The sequence below is a fragment of the Sinocyclocheilus anshuiensis genome, unplaced genomic scaffold, assembly GCF_001515605.1.
Source record: "Sinocyclocheilus anshuiensis isolate Anshui unplaced genomic scaffold, SAMN03320099.WGS_v1.1 scaffold1891, whole genome shotgun sequence".
In the NCBI taxonomy this organism is placed as follows: Eukaryota; Metazoa; Chordata; class Actinopteri; order Cypriniformes; family Cyprinidae; genus Sinocyclocheilus; species Sinocyclocheilus anshuiensis.
In genome coordinates, this window is record NW_015549560.1 from 210,860 (window position 1) to 235,530 (window position 24,671).

Sequence of the window (24,671 nt, forward strand, 5' to 3'; positions counted from 1 at the left end):
TATCTATCTATCTATCTATCTATCTATCTATCTATCTATCTATCTATCTATCTATCTATCTGTCTATCTATCTGTCTATCTGTCTGTCTGTCTGTCTAGATGAGAGAGAACTTAAAATAGAGGAAGACATGTTGTATTGTTGCTAAATGAAAACGAAATTTTCCATAGAAAAAAAGGAATAAAAGTAACAATATTGTATAAATTAATGCTATAATATTGTTGCTATAATATTGTATTGTATCTAAACCTTTAACTTTAAAGCTGTAAAATAAACAGGATAATGCGGTCATATGATCATTATTGTAAAATTATACATAATGCCGACTGCACATTATACCTTATTTATAGAATAACTTGCAGTATATTATATGTGATAAATTTCCAATCATTAATGAATTTGAAATTCTGTCTAAAATACCTTTGTATTTATGCAAAGCTCTGATCAAGAAAAGAAACTCTTTTGATGTTTGATTTCATTATTAATAACAAATCCCATTCTCTCCTCCTCAGTTCCCAGAATGTGGATTCTGACATGTTGTATTGTTGCTAAATGAAAACTAAATTTTCCATAGAAAAAAAGGAATAAAAGTAACAATATTGTATAAATTAATGCTATAATATTGTATTGTATCTAAACCTTTAACTTTAAAGCTGTAAAATAAACAGGATAATGCGGTCATATGATCATTATTGTAAAATTATACATAATGCCGACTGCACATTATACCTTATTTATAGAATAACTTGCAGTATATTATATGTGATAAATTTCCAATCATTAATGAATTTGAAATTCTGTCTAAAATACCTTTGTATTTATGCAAAGCTCTGATCAAGAAAAGAAACTCTTTTGATGTTTGATTTCATTATTAATAACAAATCCCATTCTCTCCTCCTCAGTTCCCAGAATGTGGATTCTTTGGCTTGTACGATAAGATCTTGCTCTTCCGCCATGATCTGAACTCGGACAACATCCTCCAGCGGCTAACGTCGGCAGAGGATATCCATGAGGGGGATCTGATTGAGGTCGTCCTGTCTGGTGAGTTGTGCTAGCTGTGGCTTTATTAATATATAGACAAAGCATTGTGCGGGACAAAAGTTTCACTTTGAAACAACACCATCACCATCACCAATGGTTGTGTATGATAAATTAAATACATGAGTGTGTTTATGAGACAAACAAACTCATGTATTTCATTTATCATACACAACCGTTCAAAAGTTTGGGTCAGTGAGTTTTTCTTTAGCAAGGACGCATTAATTTGATCAGAATAAATCAATTTATAATGTTACAAAGATTTCCATTTAAGATAAAAGTTTTGTTTTCATCAGAAAATCCTGAAAAAAAATGTAGCACCATTTCCACAAAAATATAAAGCAGCTGTTTTCAACATTAATAATAATTTATTGAGCAGTGAATCTTAGCTGCTGATTCAGCTTTGCATCATAGGAATAAATTATGTTTTAAAATATATGCAAATAGAAACAAAGTTATTCTAAATTGTAATAATATTTCACAATATTACAGTTTTACTGTATTTTTGATCAGTTAAATGCAGTCTTGGTGAGCATAAAATATTTATTTTAAAAATATTTTTTAAAAATCTTATGACCCCAAATTAGTTTATATGGACAGTATTAAGTAAATATGAGCTAAAACTATTTTATAAGGAGCAGCAGAATTGTGACAGAATTCTACATTTTGTCATTTTTGGAACCTTGTAAAGAGCTGAACAAAAGGGTGCTGTGAATAAAAATACCATTTAAAATTTCCACTGTAAATTAGGAATGACAAATGAAGAACCAACTACAATACAGTAGCTTCAGGTCATCTTGACTGTAGTTTATGTTCTTTAAATTATGCAATCACTTATAGCTTTGCAGCTGGTTACACTGGTGGCCGTATATTGCTAGCATCTCTGCAAGATGGAACAGATCAGTTTAACTCTGTAATTAGATAGTAGTCGGTTGTGGCACATGTGTACCAGATGGAGGGGCCCATGTTAATCTAGTCATCGTGAACTTCAGGTGGTTTCCCTTCAAATGCCTGTTAACACAGACAGGTCAATTCCCTTAAGACCACCTATCACGATCAGTTTTCTCATTTTACCACATGCTCAGTGTACATGAGTCATGTGTTGAAAGATTTATGGCTCAAGGGTTCTGTTTACTTGACAAAAACAAGTGACTTTGTCAGATACATTTATGTAATAAATATGCAGTTCTGCTGTCACTTAGTACAGTAGGGCTCCACCACTTAGGGTTTGAGCTCATCTTTGTTCCCGTGCAGAATGTTTTGTACATCCTGTGTAGGCCTTCTCTATGAAGACTGATCTTCCTGTCGTTGGCGTGTTCACATGGGAGCTGTACAGCACACCTGCTCTTCACATCCTCCTCACTCAGTGGCAAACACACACATTCAAGTGTCCGGCACTGGAAATCAACACAATATGCATGACTGATTCCAAGCCAGTATTCTGGATTGTTCCATATAAAGTTCCAAGCACTCTCCCAGAACTCAGATCCTTATTCATGAAGGTTTTCTGTTGGTTAGTTGAACTTATGCTCTGAACACATTCTATGAAACTGGTTAATGGGATAGTTAATCCAAAAATGAAAATTTGCTGTTAATTTACTCACCCTTGGGCCATTCTAGATGTAAGTTATTTAAAAAAAAAAAAAAGTTTTTTCTTGAGTAGAACAGTAAAGAAGATTTTTAACTGAAGCCGTTGGCCTTGGTGATTCATAAAATGCAAGTCAACGGCTCCCTGTCTTTATCAAGGAACACAAAATTAATACCCATTGCTCCTGACGATATATTTAGGTCTTATGAAGCAAAAAGATCGGTCTGAACATTACTGAACATTATTTACAGCATTATTACCTGTAATCCACAGCCTCAGGCAAACAGTCTGGAGTGATGTCCAGTTCGCAAATGAATCATTCTTTTGAACTGGTTCTTTTTGGTGAACTAGTTGAACCAGATCACCAAAGCAGACTGAACTGTCTGAAGCAGTTCACCGCTCGAGCAGCACAGATCTACAAGTTACTCAATCAAAACTCACTTTCGGGTGTGCCTGACAATCGCTCCAACTCGAAATGAGTCAAAACACCGGTGTATATGATCCTATGATGAATGAACTCATTCAGCGCTCCGGTTCCTCCAGCAATCACTGAACTGAGGAAACAGTTCTGACTCGGACTGAAGATGGCTGAGCCAGTGATAAGGGTATGCGTGAATTGAGCTCTTGAATGAAGGGGCGAAATTAAAGTTTTTATGGTTTCTCATCGTTTATGTAAAAAGGTGAGCTGATGAAGATGTTTATTCACTCTATGTGCTTAAAACATCCACATTTCACATCCTTATTGGATGCTTTAATAATATAATTGCGTATACGTCATTGCATGATTACGTGAACGAATTAGTGAATTGAACCAGTTCATTGAAACAAACTGCCCAAAAGAACAAACTTGCAAAATAGAATCAGATTTTACTACACTATTAAAAGGGTCATATGATGCGATTTCAAGTTTTCCTTTCTCTTTGGAGTGTTACAAGCTGTTCGTGAATAGAAAAGATCCCTAAAGTTGCAAAGACTAAAGTCTCAAACCCAAAGAGATATTCTTTATAAAAGTTAAGACTCGTCCACACCCTCCTAAAACGCCTCCTTTAAACACGCCCCCACATGTCTACGTCACGATGTGGGAAGATTTGCATAACGCCGCCAAAATGTTCACGCAAAGAAAGAAGGCGTAACTTTATTGTTTGCAGAGCATTTTATGGAGGACTGTTTCCTGATCCTGGGAGAGTAGACTACAATGCCGGCTGTTCTGCCTCACAGCCTGTAAGTACGTTTTCATATTTAAAGAATTTGCCACTGATGATTCAAATGCGAGTTTTGAGTAGTGTAGAGTAGCACTTGTTGTTTGTCATTTCTCCGATCACAAATGCAGACATGGTTTTATGTTTACGCGGCGCGATGCAACGCAACGCGTAAAAAGACAGTATAAGTCATTATAATCCGTAATTATGTCCCCACTGGATGTAACAAATGCCTAGTTTATTATGGGTTTTCATGTTTTTGTCTCGTCGCTCTGTGACAAGGCATCACAGTATACTAAGGGGCGAAACATTTCCGTCACACGCTTGAGGTATTCAGCCAATCACAATGCACTAGATAGCTGGCCAATCAGAGCACACCTCACTTTTCAGAACGATGAGCTTTGTAAAAATCGACGCGTTTCAGAAAGGCGGGGCATAGAGGAGAAACAATAATGTACAGTATGTGGAAAATAATGTGTTTTTTGAACCTTAAACCGCAAAAACACATTTCATTACACCAAATACACAAAATAATGTTCTTTTTAGCAACATCATATGACCCCTTTAATAGACGCTGAAGCTGTGGCTGAAATCGGTCACTTAGTTAGAATTCTCTGTATGGTGAATGTCACGTAGTGCACTATATAGGGGATAGGGAATGATTCAGACAGAGTAAATATGCTCTAGATTGGGGCGAATGAAGTCTGGTTTCGCATTGTGTAACGCGAACTGCCACAGCATGCACACAGTCTGCTCTGGTCCAGAGACAAGATAGTACAGAGCGGATTATATGTGCGAGTCAGTGCAGACCACAAAACGTATCGAACCTGTTTGAATTCTACACAGAATGCTATATTTCAAGCGATATGGATGAGACTGGGAGGAGAAACGGTTAGACAGACTGTAGAAACAGCACTGACAAGTAGAAGAGATAACAGCAGTGCCATTCACCAATATATTACACACTTTTCAAACTGCACATCCTCAACATCATTATAATCACTGTTTTGCTTTAGTAACAGTTTAATATTGAATCTAAAGGGCTAATCTTTTAGACTGTGGCTGTCATAAGCTATCAAATGCAGCTTTACCGAACTCAATGGCTTTGGCCTGAGCAGATTTTAAATGAAATAATGGCTATTGCCTATTGGGTATTTTAAAAAAGGGGGCGGAGCTGCTTTATATGTCCCGCCCTGTCTTCCAGTTTCAATCAAAATTACATCACCACATTGAATAACGCTGCACGTTTCAAGGCACTTCAGTGGACCTTTAATGACTTTTGCCAGCATGGTCTGAAGATGATCTGAGCCAATTTTGGTGAAAAAAAGGTTTTACGAATAATTAAAAATTGCAAAAAATCTCGGCCTGTAGAATTTTACACTTTGGTATGCATCGACTCAGCATGAGCCAAGGAATCAGAGGAAAAAATAATTTTGCTTGGCCCCTAATAATACATTGTTAATAGTCAAAATAGTCTCTCCATGACTTTATTCAGTAGAATCACAAATTATTAAAAAGAAATAAACTGACACATGCAGTGTTAGATTATAACAACGAATTCCTCTGTTGAGTTTTAGTAATTGGCAAATGAACAAGCAAGAAATTGCTCTAAAGCTGTCTTTACACTATGATGTTATCATCAGCGTGTGCTTTGCTTTCTGTCGGCTGTGCACAAGACTGAACAAGTGGCAGATACATAGGCTGATTCATCGAATCTTGAGTAAGTACTTTTATGCCACTTGTGTACCCGATTGAAAAGTATGTGAAGACTTTGTTTTATAGTTTCCTATTTTGACAATTCTGAGAACTGATTTAAGGTTTGGATTGAGCCAATCTTGGGTCCAAATCTGGACCACAGTCTGTTAGTTGATAACTTCTAGTTTAGACAAAACAAACGAATATGCTTTCACACACTGACCCTCAATATCGTCTTGTCTTTCTCTTCCTTGCATCCATTGGCTGTGCTAATAAAACACTCTGCAACTTTTTGTTGGCGCTCAGCTCAAAGGCAAAAGCTTGTTTTTGTTGCAGTAGGTGATGGTCGTGCTTCTGCTGAGAAGAAACAGAGGTTGTGGAGAGCAGCTCTGGTTCAGGGAACAGCAGGATCCACTGCATTGGACATTGTTGTCCTGTCCTTGTGCTGTGTATTCAAGTGGAGTTTCAAACTGTTATCTGTGTATTTTGGTTCGATTTCAAGTTCAGCAGTGGAACAGATCACACTTTATTTGAGGAAATTCTGAAATTGAATGTTTTTGAGGAGGACTTTGAAGGAGTCTTTCTAAAAGAGTAAGAGTTTAGACTTTACTTTATTAACTTACGCTCAGGTGCGTTTTTTGGTATTTTCGCCTAAATTTGACATACTCAAATTCAAATGTTTACCCTACAAACATACAATGGAGGAAATGAAAAAAAAAATGGTTTCATTGTAAAGAAAACCATTTGAACTTCAAAATATGAGTGTAATTCTTTATAAATAACATTATATATTTTTCAAATGTTACAATAAACACAAAAAAACATAGACGCTTTTTGATTAAAAAAAAAAATATATATTTTTTAAAATCTGTAATTCAGGTTCTATTAGGTCCAGCTCTTTGCAATTTACGTTGTTTGATGCCATTAGATGCCAAAATGTACCAGAAAAAAGAATCTTTCAAATAACAGCTTCTAAACAGGAGTTATTGCATTATAAGTGAAGCGAGTAAAATTGTCCTTTTTTGCATATACATGTCATTTTGAGTTTCCTTTGCAAAAACAGGCTTTATAAAACACTTTAGTAAAATTCTATTTTACTATGTGCCATAAGCACTTTTCTTGATTATTGATTGAATTATGTTTCATTTTTATGTTTTTCTAAGTAGTAATATACAAAATGGCATAAGCGAATTGGACCAATTTCACATTTTGTGTTTTCTACAATCCAGTGTTATTCTTTCAGGATACAGAAGACTGAATACATTATAAAATAAATCTGGTCTATCACAATCTAAAATAGAATCCACATCCTCCAGCTTTATATCATTCCATTTATGTGCATTCTGTATTGGTATACTGATTCAGAGCATCTTCTTACCTCATCAGCTGAGCCATCCCTGTATCCAACTACCTCTTCCTGCCAACGTCTTTGCATCCCTGGACCAGAGCTGAGCTAAAACGATAGCCGCGGCTGCTATGACCTTCAGAGCGTGAAACAAACAAATAAATGATCATTCACACAGCGCTGTAATAATCCATGTACGATTCTATTGAAGATCATTCGATCTGTGATTGTCACACAATGAAATAATCTACATAGTCAAATTCCTGAGAATGAGAGCATTCTTGTGATATATGACTTGACTGTTTTGTGAAAAATATATAAAATACACATTCTTCGAAAAAATTATTCGCAATCGTTAGGCGGAAATTCGTGTGTGGGACGAATACATTTCTAAGCTTAATTTTACTGCTTTATGAATCCTAAAGCCAAGATTTATGGTCTAAGCTTTCAAATGAACCCATATATGGGCTGATACCATATAAGGAAGGCTATGTAAATGAAGCATAAACATTTTTAACGCGATTTTGGACCCGTATCCGGGTCCGCGGACTATGTTTGGATTTTTTGCCTGAAGACTAATAGATGAGTTTTGAGATGCCGAGTTCCTCATTTGTTAAAATGTATGTAGTGTCTTCATGAATGGCTCATTATGAGCCTGTGTTCCAGTGCTCTGGACTGCTGCCTGCCATGTGATTCACTGCAAGCTCAAATGTTCTACTTTCTCTCTTTGATGTTCAAAAAGGAATGTGCTTTTTTCTTTCTCCCTACCCAGTTTGATTTGATCGAGTTTGAGATTCTTTGTTCTTTTAGTTTGTATCCTAACATCAGAGACATCAGCATTTTTTCACAAACATTTATTAGCAGGAAACATTGAATCGTATGCTTGAAAGTTGACTGTTCGTTCTTGTGCACCGTCGATAGAACATGAGACATGTGCTGCCTCACAACTACAAATGCACAAAAATTCATTTATTTACATCACAACAGGGTCAGCAATAATACAAGATTGCAGTTGGTTTTACACACTTTTTGCCCCCCAGACACAATGCCTTAAATTCCCCCTATTAAAACAACACATTTTCAGCACGACTGTCCAAATTAATCCAAATTAGTGATGACATTACCTTAAAATCATCAATGTTGTTACCTAGCTGTTGCTAATACCTAATTTTAAAGAGGGAAAAAGTCACAAGAATCAGCTGTGGTCGAATATTATGCCAGAATTAAATAAACGAGAAAAAAAGTTGTTTTTTAATGAATTCATCGAATTATAATGGTCTGGTAATTGCTCTAAACACATATGCCCATTGTCTTAAAAAGCTGCTTAAACAGGATATTATAAAGATATTAAAAATAAATAATAATATATACAAAATACACACAATAATGTATTGATTTGTTTATTCTTGATGTGAGTTTTTAATGATTTATGGTTAGTTTAATGATTCTGAACACAAATAGGTTAACCATGGAAAACAAATGTATATTTATTGCATTAATGTAACAATTAAACTACAAAGCTGGCACGGAGGTACTGTTCAATGTTGTTACCTAGCTGTTGCTAATACCTAATTTTAAAGAGGGAAAAAGTCACAAGAATCAGCTGTGGTCGAATATTATGCCAGAATTAAATAAACGAGAAAAAAAGTTGTTTTTTAATGAATTCATCGAATTATAATGGTCTGGTAATTGCTCTAAACACATATGCCCATTGTCTTAAAAAGCTGCTTAAACAGGAGCGTTAAAGATATTAAAAATAAATAATAATATATACAAAATACACACAATAATGTATTGATTTGTTTATTCTTGATGTGAGTTTTTAATGATTTATGGTTAGTTTAATGATTCTGAACACAAATAGGTTAACCATGGAAAACAAATGTATATTTATTGCATTAATGTAACAATTAAACTACAAAGCTGGCACGGAGGTACTGTATGTAGAATTACAAACTAAAGTCACTGTGACTGTTGTTTGAGTAAGCAGCATGTAGGATACATGCATGTGACAAAGTTGCTTCTGCGACAGCTCCAGCTCTCTGACGCATGGTGTAATACATCAGTGTCCAAATTCCCGCTTAATAAAAATAAATAATAATATATACAAAATACACACAATAATGTATTGATTTGTTTATTCTTGATGTGAGTTTTTAATGATTTATGGTTAGTTTAATGATTCTGAACACAAATAGGTTAACCATGGAAAACAAATGTATATTTATTGCATTAATGTAACAATTAAACTACAAAGCTGGCACGGAGGTACTGTGTGTAGAATTACAAACTATCACTGTGACTGTTGTTTGAGTAAGCAGCATGTAGGATACATGCATGTGACAAAGTTGCTTCTGCGACAGCTCCAGCTCTCTGACGCATGGTGTAATACATCAGTGTCCAAATTCCCGCTTCATTTCGTCCACTCCTTGCTTAAACAGTGCAATCAACTGCCGAGAGAGCCGATTCCTGTGCTGGAGTGCTGCAGCGCGTTCCATTACGCTATTGCAGACCGAGAGAATCCTCATCACTACTCTCCGTAGTGTTTTTCATAGTGTTGAATAAGGTCTACTTAATTAACATGATATATATAAAATTTATTGGATTTGTATTGGTTAAATGTACACTGTTAGACATTTCAAAGGGTTTTTACAGTAACTTACTGACAACACTGTTGCCAGTAAGTTACTGTAATTAGGATTTACAGTAGCAAACTGTACCATTTTACAGTAAATTACTATAAAAAATCAAATTCATCAGTATACTACTGTAGTTTATTTTAATATAGATTTCATTTGATTTTATATTTTTATATATAGAATTCATTAGATTTTTATCCTACATACTGTATGTACTACTGGCATTCAATTAAAACAGACACAATATTACAAAATATCAAATTCTTTATTTAAAACATTGAATGTATAACACTTAAAAATACAGTCTTCCAATGCTGGAACAGTTCATCTTCACCATTTTTCCTGTCTTAGGACATTTTGCAGTGCATTATGTTGTATTCACTGGATTTATCCTCACAAAGAATCTATAGGCAACAAAAACATAATGGGAAAAGAAATACATAGCCATCTGCAAAACCCAGGTGCTGCTCCAAAACGTGGCCACCACCTTTGCTCACTATCCACTTTGTTAGTGACAGAAATGTGTTCCCTGAAAAACAAAAAGTAGAAATGACACACTTTTAAAAGGCAAACCCCATATAGAATACACAAACCTCTCAAAACCATATTTGTTCTCTTACCTGAATTATCAGTCTCAGGGTGGTTGGCATGCTCATGTCTTTCTTGATGCTTCATTGCAGTTGCCTTTAAAACACAAATACAAAAAATTCAGTAAAACTTAAATTCCATTAAAAACTATAACAAACTAATTCTAAAACTAAGGCAGATAGCCATAAAACTAGTTTAACCTTGCTAACATGTGGTTTTATTTTCTCAATAGGCTACTGGCCAACATTAACTAACACCTAAACAAAATTTCACATTAGTTAACTTAATGTTAATATAAGATAAGCGTTGCTTGTTAAAAATCATTTTAATTCGGTACGTTAATTCAATATGTTGATAAAGTCGTTTAAAAGGACAGCGCAGTTTACCTTGGTAAAGTTACCTCAATGTTAACGGGTAATTAGTTAACTGGTGTGCAAAAATCTGACAAAATGCACACAGAGACATACATACATATATTTTACCATGCTCGCTGGTCTTATTCTCTCGTAAGGTGCATCGATACACAGCGCGGATGTTCTCCGGAACTCTTCCACTCTCGCGGGTTCATCCCCGGGCAAAACCCGCGGCGCTGCCCCGTGGGTTCCGTGTCTTCCTCGGATGCGAGTGGCACGGCACGACGCAACAAAAGACAATATAGAACCCATTATAATCAGCGATACTCTCTACAGTGGATGCGGACAGTAAAGTGATGCCCCGGTATATTTCTGAAGTACAGATGTACTCCAAGCGCTCGTGCTGTTTCTGACACGAAGGGCAAACGTATTTGCCAATGATTACAAGCGATGTAACACGTCCAGTATAGTCGTAGCCAGTATAGCTGTTGTGGTGTTGTAGACACGGTGCAGGACATCTTCCTCGGATGCGAGTGGCACGGCACGACGCAACAAAAGGCAATATAGAACCCATTATAATCAGCGATACTATCTACAGTGGATGCGGACAGTAAAGTGATGCCCCGGTATATTTCTGAAGTACAGATGTACTCCAAGCGCTCGTGCTGTTTCTGACACGAAGGGCAAACGTATTTGCCAATGATTACAAGCGATGTAACACGTCCAGTATAGTCGTAGCCAGTATAGCTGTTGTGGTGTTGTAGACACGGTGCAGGACAAATCTTGTCAATCCAAATGTAAGAAGTGAGGAAAATAAAACAACCTCAATGGAATGGCGCCACAGAGGCCGTTACGGCAAATACAGTAGTATACAGCAATTTAAAAAAATACAGTAAGTCACTGTATGTGGAGTTTGACTTCACAGAAAATTCCCATGATGCAAAGGGTATTACAATTACTTACTGTAAATGGAATTTGCAGTATTATACTGGGGAATATACAGTAAATAACTGTAGAAATTACAGAAATGTCTAACAGTGTACATACATTTCTTATCTAAAATAACATTTTGAAAAGTTTGGAAATTTTTGTAAATTGTTCCATAATATTGGTTTGAATTGAATTATGACCAAATTTCAGATTTTGCAATGCAATCGTAAGGTAAATAATCAAAATTCTCTAATCAAATTTCTATATGTCACATTGCATTATAATTTGACTTGGATAAAATCAATTATTAATCTGATGTTACCAAAAGAAGCATGTTGTTTTAGTTACCTGAAAGAAACCTGGGGAAGTTCTCATTCTTAACTCATTTTAAAATAAAATATTTGGAAGATACACTTAGTAAAACATCAGATTTTCTATTCAGAGTCCGAGAGTTTGAGTTGACAAATCTGATGTAAATGTCTCCTAAGATATGTATCTGTTCAGGGATAGTTGAAACCAAAATTATACAGGACTTCCTTAGGACGGATTAGACAAATAGTCTTCTAGGCAACCCCCGGCTAGTCGATTTGAAAATTTGTATTTTGTACATTTTGTGAGGCAGCATGTCTCATGTTCTATCAATGGTGCACAAGAACGAACAGTCAACTTTCAAGTGTGCGATTCACAGTTTCCTGCTAATAAAGATTTGTGTAAACGCAGCTTTGTGGTTTTATACCACTTCTGTGTGCTGGCAGTGTAAAGGTGTGTTTAGACTTCTTTTCACAGACTTGTCACATATGAAATGCCTCACAGTCAAATGAAATCCTAGATTTGAGTTTTGGAGAGATAACCAAGTTTCTAGATACAATAAATGTAAAAAATGTGAACTGGTAATAAACTGAAGAATCCAAGACCTGAATAATGCTATAACCAACATTTCCAATATCATGATACTTAAGTACTCTTCTGTACTTTTGAACAGATATCAGATCACTTCTCTCCCATTCCATCGAAATCCTGAGAATGTTCAGGATTTTGAATTGAAGTGAATTTGGTGTTATATTAGATTGATATAAAAAAAGGTAGGGAAAAAGGTAGCGACTTTAAAGTCCCGATAGCAATCACTAAGTTGAGTCGTCTAAATATGTATTTATATAATCTGTGGAAGGCATAGGACCATAAAATGTTCGTCCAATCATATCCCTCAGTCCGAGGGCTACGACAGGCTGTCCTGCCTGCCTGTCAACGTGTGTATTTGCATACCTCCATGCACCCTGTTCACACAGACATGATACGTCATCAGCGCGTTCCATTATGCTACTGCAGACCGAGTGAGAATTTGGAAGGCGTTATTATTGTAATATTATGCGCTTTGTGCTTTGATGTTTTCTCACCGGTGAATTGAGACGTGAGGTAATCTGACAGCGTTGCATTCAACCTTCCACCAACACCGTCTCTCATCGTGTCGCTGGTTAACCTCTGGTCTGCTTGAGTTCGTTAGTGTGCTTTGGAGGAGGTGTGGCTTTGGAGAGTGATTTGCATGGAGGGTGGGATCTTGCTTTCAAAGCTAGCTTGCTATTGCTAGCCTCTCTGAAATCACCTACCCTACCTTTAAGTAACTTCAGTGAAAGCTGGGTGTGCATTTATATTGTTTGACAATGGAAGAACTGTTTTGCTTTTTAGTTGCTCATAATTTTAAGAAATACCATGCACCTGTGACCAGGGCCGTCCTTAGGGGGGTGCAGCTGGTGCAGCTATCAAAAAAGTGTCCCAATAATGATTGATTGATTCTCAGATCGGTATATGGTAAATTTGTTTGGTATATGGGGATTATGTCTCACTAAAAAGAGTCTGTCAAGAACAGTAATACTAAAGTGCCAGTACAGTCACAGTGTGCGCTACTCAAGTCAGCCAGTCGTGTATTACGTGACGTGACATGTGACCAAGTATGGTTACCCATACTAGGAATTAAACCACAAACTATAAAACAGGAACTGCAGAAACAGTTGAAGTGGCGTGTTGTTTCACATGCTTACATGTTGACTTTCACATCACACACATGAAGTGATATTCAGTTCTTTCAGTCCCAGATTCATTCATGAATCATCAAATGCATGAATTAATCTGTATCATCAAATGCATGAATCATCCAAATGGACTCATTCTAGCCTGAGTCACATCAGTTAATCACTGACCCTGGATCAGACTGAAGTACAGCCTTGTGTAGTTGTGTCTATGGTTTTGCCTTTAGGAGATCAAACTGCTCATCTCCCATTGGTCTAAACAAGGTTGGACCAGTAGTTTAAAAACATATCAAACAAGTAGTTTCATTGTTCTTTGGATTGTTGTGAAACATTATGACTTCTAATTATATGCTGCTAATGTTTTATATGTATTTTGTTCTTTTGATTCATTTTGTGCTCATTTGTATAATTTTGTTCAGTGTTTTGTTGCATCATCCATTCTTCGCCTGAGTTGTCCTTTAAGTTGCATTTTGATTACAGCTCAAGCTACAGTGGAAGACTTCCAGATCCGACCCCATGCGCTTTACGTCCACTCCTACAAAGCGCCCACCTTCTGCGACTACTGCGGAGAGATGCTGTGGGGACTCGTCCGACAGGGCCTCAAATGTGAAGGTAGCAGTCATATAACAATATGTATTTTAAAGAAACATTTGCTCACTTCCTCCCCAGTGGCCAGAGCCAATAGGGCTTTATCATTGCTGAAGCATATGAATGAAAAGTTAAGATTTTAGTATTTTTGTTGTGGGTAAAAGGGTGTTGTTATGACTATTACTAATTAAACTCTGTCAAGTGAGTCTACCGCTGTCTCAAACAGGCTGTTGCCAGGAGAAACAGTACACTTTTCTGTTTTTTTCTGTCAGCTGTGCATGAGAATCAATAATTTCAGCAATCATGTCTCACGATTGTGATTGTTGGGTGTATATGTTCATGCCCCTTCTGTGCATTAAAAAGTTGGTATTATTTTTAAATAAATAAATTTAAAATAAATATAAAAAATTTGATTTTAGTATATATCAGGACCATGGGTTACATAGCAGTTAAAAAGACATTATGCATATTCTACATTAATCAAATCACATTTATTAATATTAATAATATAAACATTTACACTACCAGTCAAAAGTTTGGAATAATTAAGATTTTTTAAAGAAGTCTCTTATTCTTACCAAGGCTGAATTTATTTAATCAAAAATACAGTGAAAACAGTAATATTGTGAAATGTTATCATATTATTTTTATTTATTTAATTGAACTCTGTGATTACAGAAATCATTCTAATATCTGTATGATTTAGTGCTTAATTCGTATTGGTACTCAGTATTATCAGTGTTGGAAACAGTTTTTGCTGCTTAATATGTTTGTGGAAATCACGATTCTTGATTTTTTTTTTTTCAGGATTCTATGATGAACTGAACGGTCAAAAGAGCTACATTTATTTGAAGCTGAAATCTTTTGTAACATTATAAACATCTTTACTGTCACTTTTCATTAATTTAATGCACCCTTTTTGAATAAAAATATATATATTTTTATCTTGCTTACCCAAACTTTTGAATGATAATGTATCATGGTTTCCACAAAAATATTAAGCATTAAGCATTTTTTTTTCAACATTGATGATAGTAAGAATGATTTCTGAAGAATCACGTGTTACTGAAGACTGGAGTTATGGTGCTGAAAATTCAGCTTTGATCACAGGAATAAATTACATTTTAAAATATATTTAAATAGAAAACAATTTATTTGAAATTGTAATAATATTTCACAATATTGCTTTTACTGTATTTTTATTCAAATAAATGCAGCCTTGGTGAGCAAAGAAGACCTCCAAAAATGTAATAATAAAAAAAGAATAAAAATAAATAAATAAAAATGAGTTCTTCCATCGGTAGTGTATATGCCATTTCAGGAAAAGAGACTAAAGTTGATGAAAATTACATAAAGTATTGACTGACTAAAACAACAACAGCAAAAAAAGAGAACACTTTTGAAAATAATCTGAATGTATTTGTCTGGTTCCGAGTTCTGAGTGAGTCTGAGACTGCTTTAAAGATCCCTGATTGAGTCTGACTGGAGGCGATGGATTCAGACCAGCGGTGCGATGTGTCAGTTCTGCCATTGGTCCGGCTTTGAAGTTGAAATCAGAGGCTGTTTGAATGGAACCCAGTGTTTCTGCCAAGCTCTGGATGTGACAATAAAAAGCTGCATGAAGATTATGGGCTCCAGTCGTAAGAAGCCACACTGATGGATACAAGCTGTTCATATGTAGAGGCATGCTAAAGCACTTTACACTTTAAACTGTTGTGAATGTGCTTTGGAAAAGAAAAAAAAAATCATGAACTCTATATCTAAAATCCCCACCCAGTCCTCAGGAGATTCATTTGGTTTCTAAGTAGGTATCTAAACATGCTTAAGTGGCCATATGTCTGTAAGTCTGTAAAGAGAAGGGGGAGCCCTCTGCTGGAGTTTAGGAGTAAAAGTTTGATGAAATTTGCCTTGTGTTTGTTTGTGTGTAATCTTATCTTGAATTCTTAAACCTTATACTTGATTTTTATCTTCTTGACCTTTTACCTAAACTCTAATCATATACCTGATCTTGCTTTAAACCAAATATCAGGCTTATTTTTGACTGGAATCCTGAACACTAAAGCTTTCTTTGTGGATTATTAGGATGTGGCCTGAACTATCACAAGCGATGCGCCTTTAAGATCCCTAACAACTGTAGCGGTGTAAGGAAAAGACGTCTTTCAAACGTGTCTCTGCCTGGCCCGTCGCTGTCTGTTCCTCGTCCTGCTCCAGCAGAGCATGCTGTCGTGGGCCTGGAAGATGTGAGGAATGATTTTTTTTTTTTTTGACATTTGCAGTTGTGACTTTGTATTTATGTCTAAATATTCTTTTCTTTCTTTCTTTTTTTCTTTCTTATGTATATATATATACACTGAACAAAATTATAAACCCAACACTTTTGTTTTTGCCCCCATTTAGCTCAAACAAACTTTACCAACATTTATTTATTTATTTATTTATTTTTAAGTTTTAAACGATATAACAATAGATTTTTGAAAAAATAAAAATACAAAATACAAAAATGACAAATTAAATGCAAATAAACTTATAAAATGAATACAAATTAAAACTGTAGTCTCCAAATAGTATAACTAGCTTACAAATAGTATAAACTAGCTTACCTGTGTAAACTGACTTCATACATCAGCAGACAATCACCTGGACACAAGCTTTTTAAAAAATGTTTACCAAATTTTAACCAAAAGTATTTGGTTAAGATTTATAGGGATGCACGATATTGGAATTTTGCCGATATCCGATATGCTGAAATTTTTCAACTCTTTTTGGCCGATAGCCGATGCCGATAGCGATATTTTTTCTTTTGTTTGGAAACAACACCAAGTCTTAATTTTGGTTAGTTTTTTTAACAATAACTTATTTGTTAGAATTAAATAAACAATAATGAAGTTATTTTATAACGGCATTACATTGAAGCTTTGAAAATAACTATAAATAAACTATATATCAATCGCTGCATTTTTTTTTTGAGAAAGATGCTGTAGTAACCTTAACATTTTATTTTAAGATTTAACATTGTAGATGGTCTAAAGCAAAAGAGTTGTAAAAATTCGGAAAATCTTTTAGAGCTCATAATTTCTTACAAAAATTTAACATATTACACATTAATGAATAAATCAGAATATATAAAATTATTTAATTTACAAGTGTCATGTTTGTGTGATGTTTTTTATTCATGTAAGCTATAGCTTCTGACCTTTAAATTAAAACATACTCATGATTTTATGACATCAATTACTGATTTATTTAATCAGAAACACAGTCTAAATATTATTTGTGTATTTTACTTTCATTTTATTAAAAGTAGGCCAACAGCGCCCCCTACGGAATTAAAACTCCTTACCGAAGGGGCATTAGGACCCGGGGGAGGCTGCTGCTGCCGCTGCACGTGCTATTACTGTTTACTCTATCATACACCTAACATGTCATTCTTAAATGCAGGGATCCAAAGCAGTGAATCTAATCACCATTCAGGCAAACTTTGCTTCAAAAATGAGTCACACTGCTGACTTGATCTAATCGCTAGCACACCCTGAGCACATGTGAGTTAACCTATTCCTCTTGGCAAGATACAGGTGCATCTCAATAAATTAGAATGTCACATTTAACAAAAACCCACCAATTCACTATCTCAACAAATTAGAATATGGTGACATGCCAATCAGCTAATCAACTTGAGTTGAATTACTGAAATAAATGAACTTTTCCACGACATTCTAATTCATTGAGATGCACCTGTATATCGGCATAATTTTTTTCATATTGGGCGATGCCGATATGTACATTTAAAGCCATTATCGGCCGATTCCAAAATCGGTCCGATAATATCGTGCATCCCTAGTTAAGAATATTAACCAAAATGGTTAAGTTAGTTCTGAGAAAATATAGTCTAATGTAATTTGTTTGTAGATGTTTAATATTTTGTTTTCTAAAGCAATGGAATGCATACTAATTGAGTGTGACAAAAATATCCAAATTATTTTTATGCTTCACTTTTGATGAATTTATATTTATAGTTAAATTTAACAAAATGGGTTGAAAGATATGCATTGTGGTAGAGCGATCACCTCATATCAGCACAAACCCAAACATGGCAAGAACATGGTGTTCGTTTTATAGACACTTATAGTCCCTTTTTATGTTATGCTTATTTTATTTCAAATAAACTATCGAGGCCTGACACTGTAATTGCTGTCTCCGCCAAACCATGCAGTTGTATTTAAAATGTGAAATATCACAAACTCAGCTCTTTTACATCTGGCAGCATTTCAGACCTAATGAAATGTTCTCCACATAAGCTCAGTAATACATAAGAAGGAAAAGAAAGTGTTCTTTTGTTTTTTGACCCCTATAAAAACTAATTTTTTAAAAAGCATTAAGGTAAATCAGATCAATAATTTTCTGATTTCTCCCTGTCTTGTTGAGATCAGTGTCTGTGTGAAATCCTCTGTGGTTGAACAGCTTTTATTTTAACTAAGTGGCCAGTTTCGAAACATTCTTGAGGAGAATGTGTGCTGTGAAAAAGGAAATCAGTAAAAACCATTTCCTCTGTGTTACATTCATATAGATGAATGGCTGCTGTAAAATTCATGCTTGCATGTACATCTACTATGAAATCACTAACATTCAAAGGTTTGGGATCAATAAGAGTTTTTTTTATTTTTTTTTATGTTTTTGAAAGAAGTCTCATGTTCACCAAGATTACATTAAATAAATAGATAGATAGATAGATAGATCGATAGATACTGTAGATAGATAGATAGATAGATAGAATAAATAAATAGAATAATAAATATTATTACAAGTTATATTTGAATATATTGTAAAATGTATTTATTTGATTCAAAGCTGAATTTACTTGTCTTCAGTGTCACATGATCACATGATGATTTTTTTCAGGATTCTTTGATGAATACAAAGTTCAAAAGGACAGCATTAATTTGAAATAGAAAATTTTGTAACACTGTAAAATTATTTACTGTCAACAAGATTGATTCTAAAAGTATTCATTTAAAAACTAAATCTTACTAAACCCACATTTTTGTACGGTAGTGTTTGTTTGGTATGCCTCATGCATGCTGTGCACAGTATGTGAATTGCAGTTGCCAGTTTTGTTGTTACTTTCTTCTCTGCTGCAGCAGCGCCATCAGGAGCCAGGGAAGCGGATACCGTCATGGAGCGGTCGGCCAATCTGGATGGAGAAGATGGTGCTGGGGCGGGTTAAGGTCCCTCACACCTTTGTCATTCACACCTACACCCGCCCCACCATCTGCCAGTTCTGCAAACGGCTGCTCAAAGGGCTTTTCCGCCAGGGCATGCAGTGCAAAGGTGAGTATCGCCATCTTCCTTTACGCTTTCTAATAGGAAATATTTCTAGTCAACTGTAGAATAAAAAAAAGTGATTTACGTGTTTTCTTCATTAGACTGTAAATTCAATTGCCACAAACGATGTGCTTCAAAGGTACCGAAAGACTGTCTTGGAGTCTTCAATGGAGGTATGGTTATGGTTTTCAGCCACATCCAACTAAAATGAAAAACATACTAATAGAAACATCATTATGTAAGTTTACTGTATGTTTCTTTCAGAGCCTGCCAGCCCAGGTCCTGACTCTGATACCACGATGGAAGTAGACAGCAGTGATGTGAACAGCGATAGCAGTCGTGGTCTGGACGATTCAGAGGAACCAACCACTCCAGAAGACAAGATCTTCTTTATGGACTCCCCCTTCATGGACCGTGAGAAAGATGAAGAACCTGTGAAAACCATCAGGTATATGCTCTGAATAATAAATACTATAAAATACCTACAAAACAACCATGGGCTCTGCACCCCGTTACCTAAATTCATTACTTCAGATTTATGTGGCCTCCAAAAGCTTGCCTTCTGCACGTGAACGTCGCTTTATAGTGGCATCCCAAAGAGACACAAAGTCACTTTCACAGACTTTCACCTTAACTGTTCCCTGCTGGTGGAATGACCTGCCCAACTCAATCCGAGCATCTTCAAGAAACGGCTAAAGACACATCGCTTCCATCTACACTTGACCTTCTTGTTTTTTTTTTATCTATTAATAAAAAAAAAGAATTTGACCCTCTAACTCTAAAACTCTCTATTCTATTTCTGTACTATCTACTTGTTTTCTTTTTATGTATTATTATATAAAAAAAAAATCTGAATAACTTGACCCTCTAACACTAGCGCTCTCTATTATATTCCTACTTTTCATTTTTTTTAATTTATAAAAAAAAATCCTTGCAAAGTGAACTGTGTTAGACTAACCGGGACTTGTCACAGCACTTGTTTATTGTTGCACTTTTGTTAGTATGATTGCTTCTATTGTCGTCATTTGTAAGTCACTTTGGATAAAAGCGTCGGTAACACTTCAGAATAGGGAACACTTATTCACTTTTAACTACGACTTTTCCCTCAATAAACTCCTAATTTGCTGCTTATTAATAGGTAGTAAGGTAGTTGTTAAGTTTAGATATTGGGTAGGATTATGGAAGTAGAATAAGGCATTCATATGTGCTTAATTAGTACTAATAAATGGCTAATATTCTATTAATATGCATGCTAATAAGCAACTAGTTAAGAGACCCTAAAATAAAGTGCTACCAAAGCGTCTGCTAAATGATTAAATGTAAATGTAACAGATTTTTAAGCACAAAGGGATAGTTCACCCAAAAATGAAAATGTTGTCATAATTTACTCACCCTCAAGTTTTTCCACACCTGTATGAGTTTCTTTCTTTTGCTGAAGACAAAGAAGATATTTAGAAGAATGTGGGTAACCAAACAGTTTCTGGTTTGACTAACATAGTATTTTTCTGTCAGGACCACTATCATCAAAGATGATTGACAATTAGCATACAGTTTGGATTGGCGGTATGGTTCTGTTCTGGGCAAGAACTCCCTGCGCCTCCATGCAGCCTAGCATGGATGAGAGCAGGGAGAGCAGCAATAACCCCCCAGGGTAAACAGAACAGAACTAACATAAATGTATTGCAGATATTGTTAAAGTTCAATCATTTTATGTACACATTTTAGAATTAGTCTGATTCAAGGAGAATCAGAAGGCTGAATCCCGACTGACAGAGGAGGAGTTGGGGATGGAGGAGGGTAATTAACTATTGAGCAATGCGAAAACTGCTGATAATACTGAGGGACCTTATATATGAATGCTTAGATAGGTGTCATATTCCTATAGGTAGATGGGGATCAGCTGAAGGTCAGCTGATGCGAGCTTGACTAACGTGACCTGCCAGAACTAACGCTACGCTACGCTTGGAAGTCAGTGGGGACAAACTTTGGATTGGTTACCAACATTATTCTAAATGTCTTCTGTTGTGTTCAACAGAAGAAAGAAAGTCATAAAGGTTTAGACTGAGTAACTTGAGGGTGAATAAATCTTGACAGAATATTTTTATTTTTGGGTGAACTATCGAGTCAGAAGTTCTGAGTTTAAATTTTCTTGATCAATGATCCACATCAACACTATCGATCACTGCCGTGTCTCATATCTTCTTTAAGCCCCTCTACCAGCACCAATATCCCTCTGATGCGTGTGGTCCAATCCATCAAACACACCAAGCGGAGGAGCTCCACTTTGGTCAAAGAGGGCTGGATGGTGCACTACACCAGTCGAGACAATCTTGTGAGATTTTATTTTATATTCACATATATTATATTTTCATATTTGTTTATTTATTTACGTGATTTATGCACTTTGATAAGAAAGCATCTGCTAAGGGTATACCTGTACTACAAGGATGAAGAATTACTAACTACAACAACTGCTGCTTTGTGTTAGCCATTTTTCAGTAGCACAGCTGTTTTCACAATAGTATACTGTAGCTTTTCCATTTACAAGATTTTTTTTTGTGGTGTAGTGTGACAAAATGCTTCATTGCAGTTTTTATGTCACATTTTTGATTATTAATTTTAGTGAATTGGTTTGTTTGGTCAGTTAATGTCACAAACTGGTTCAAAATACAGATCAGTAATGTTTAATATATAAAACCAGAGCCGATCCTCCCTATACGCAAAATACGCCGAAACACCAGGAGGACCCCTTGCTCTCAAAGATTATTTAATTTTAGTTACCCGACAGTTTTGCGTAGGGCCCCCAGAAGTCTAGGGTCGGCACTGTATAAAACCATGATCCGCACTCAACAAAAATAGTCTTCTTTTTGCTTTTTATTTTAAATGAATCACCAGTAGGATGAACACAAACGTTTCGGCTGAAAGCCTTCTTCAGTGTGCTAGACAATTTCCATTTTTATGGCACTGCCATTCAAATATATATATATGACAATTTCCATTTTGCATCATATACCCATGACCACAACATGATTTACATATGATCCCATATTTATCACAATTATACAATTAAACAATTTAATAAATAGTTAAATATACTCCAGGTCTTAAAGTATACTCCACAAGATATTTAAGATGGACACGACCAAATAGGCGATGGGCTCTGATTGGTTAGCTAGCCCAGTGTGTTGTGATTGGCTAAACCGCCTCTAGTGAAGAGGATCGTGCAGAACCTGTGCAAGCACGGCTTTTAATGGTAGGCCTACCAGGTTTTTTGTTTGTTGTTGTCTCATACTTTTAGATATGCTGTTGTAAATGCTACTGCTTATGTTAGCTTTTAATATATGGTTTTATCCTGATTAAAGCTTTAATACAGTACAGCAACCGCATGCGCGTTTAATGTGTGCATGCGTGTTTAATGCTTCTCATAGCTATGTGAAAATAAGAGTATAATTGGAACAGTTCATTGTCGGAGCTGAGCTGAATGAGAGAGAGAGAGAGAGAGAGAGAGATGCAGAGCATGTGCAGAGCAGGGGACGCGAGGAACAGGATTGAGAACCGCTGCTTTTGAACATTGATTTTGAAACCTGCGAATCCATTAGAATCGTTAGAAGACAGAATCGCAGCTCATATATGAACAGATTTTTACGTGCACCTCTAGTTTTCTTCCTCTTCTCTAAAGCAGCGCAGCATGGCCTCGCCCCCTTTGCTGCCTGTTCCCGGTTTATCTGGGTTTGTGATGTCACGAACCCGGGAAGTAACTCGTTGTAGTTCCTACCAGCCGTTTTTGTAGGCATTAAACTGCCAGAATTTTAAAAGACAATATCTCCGTTTGCATTATACTTTCAGCTTTGTAACTTTGCAGATATTGTTTATGCTCAAACAGCAACATTACACACTAACTAACGTTAAAAAAGTGAAATCGCAATGAACCACCCCTTTAAAGGAAAATAGAAAGATCTAATTCCTCATTCATGCCGTTTAGAGCCAGAAATAGATCCAAAATGCTTCTCGTTTGAATAATTCTTTATTTATATTTATATGCAATCCGAAAACTTTCTCTATACCTATACATTCCAATTGTTTGATGTCATTTCTCAGCTCGTTGAAATGTCTAGCTACTGGAGAGGTTATGTCTTGTCGTCTTATACTTGAATTATGTTAATTAATTCGCAATTCCAACTGATGCAGTGATTTTCCTATATATATTTTTGGCAAGGACATTTGAACATGATCACGTTACGAGTTGAACAGGTAATACAAGATGCAATTTTAAAGCATTTCCGTGTTCTTGGACATATAAACTGTTTACACTTTATCAAATTCTGGCACGCGGCACAACCTAGATCATATCTATAATAACAATCCATTTTTAGATTGTTTTATGATTCGGTCAGGTTCTGAACGAGAATTCGATTTGTTTGTGTCATTCATTAAAGGCACAATATGTAAGATTTTTCTGTTAAAATATCCAAAAACCACTAGCACAGTTTTATATATTTTGCTGACTTGTGAACTTACATTATCTCAAATGTTTCGAGGAATGTTTAAATCCAGGGAAATAAGCAATAAGCGGACCGTGTCGCCTGCCAATGACGTCATAACCCCTCGAGTTCCGGTTTTGTTTTTGTGGAAAACATGGAAACACCAAAGACGCTTTAATATGTTATGCATTTTATTAGACCGGTGACGACCGTACAGAGTAGCATTATAACAGAACGTTCAAATGTATCTAGTATGATAAAACAGTGCTGCTTACTGCCGCTGCTTTCCGGAAGGAGCGGAAGCGATGTTTTAACATTGTACATTTCTAGGCAACGCCTTTCACTCTCTGATTTAGCGGTTATCAGTTTCATAAATAAAGTATAAATGACAAAAAAAAAAGGCGATCTATGGAAGATAGGTATTAGAAAAACTAAATGCCATGAGTGATGGAGAGTCTGATGGTAAGTTATGCATCCTGGGTCGGCTCTGACAGTGATCCAGATATCATATTTACATGTTTTAGCCTCACGTTACTCTAAGATATAACTAAACAAATGAATAAATATTTAGGTGAAGCTGTGCGCTTCAATTTTTCATCACATCATCCTATGCAGTGTGGTGAATTATTGTTGCTCATTATTGTCTATAAGCTGTTTTAGTCATTCATAGCATGGGTTAATATATTGATTAATGACATTGTATTATAATATTAAACCACTCAAATATTTAGGCTACTACCTTCTAATTTCCGTTGTCAGTGCAGACTTTTTATTTTTATTTTTTTACCTTAGGCTACTGACCATTATGAATTAGTGTAGCCTGCATTAAAAAGTCTTGAACATAAAACAACAGGATAAAAATATAGTTGATGACTAGACATAATAA

General features: G+C 35.6%; 1 protein-coding gene across 1 annotated transcript in view; it reads left to right on the top strand.

Moving 5' to 3' along the window:
* prkd3 (protein kinase D3) overlaps window positions 1–24,671 on the top strand; it is a 94,051-nt gene that overhangs the window by 45,425 nt on the left and 23,955 nt on the right. The window contains exons 3-9 of the mRNA XM_016445184.1: window positions 901–1,039; window positions 13,878–14,009; window positions 16,068–16,225; window positions 19,121–19,310; window positions 19,406–19,477; window positions 19,569–19,752; window positions 21,513–21,636. Of these exons, the coding sequence (XP_016300670.1) occupies window positions 901–1,039; window positions 13,878–14,009; window positions 16,068–16,225; window positions 19,121–19,310; window positions 19,406–19,477; window positions 19,569–19,752; window positions 21,513–21,636 (999 nt within the window). The remainder of the gene's footprint in view (window positions 1–900; window positions 1,040–13,877; window positions 14,010–16,067; window positions 16,226–19,120; window positions 19,311–19,405; window positions 19,478–19,568; window positions 19,753–21,512; window positions 21,637–24,671) is intronic.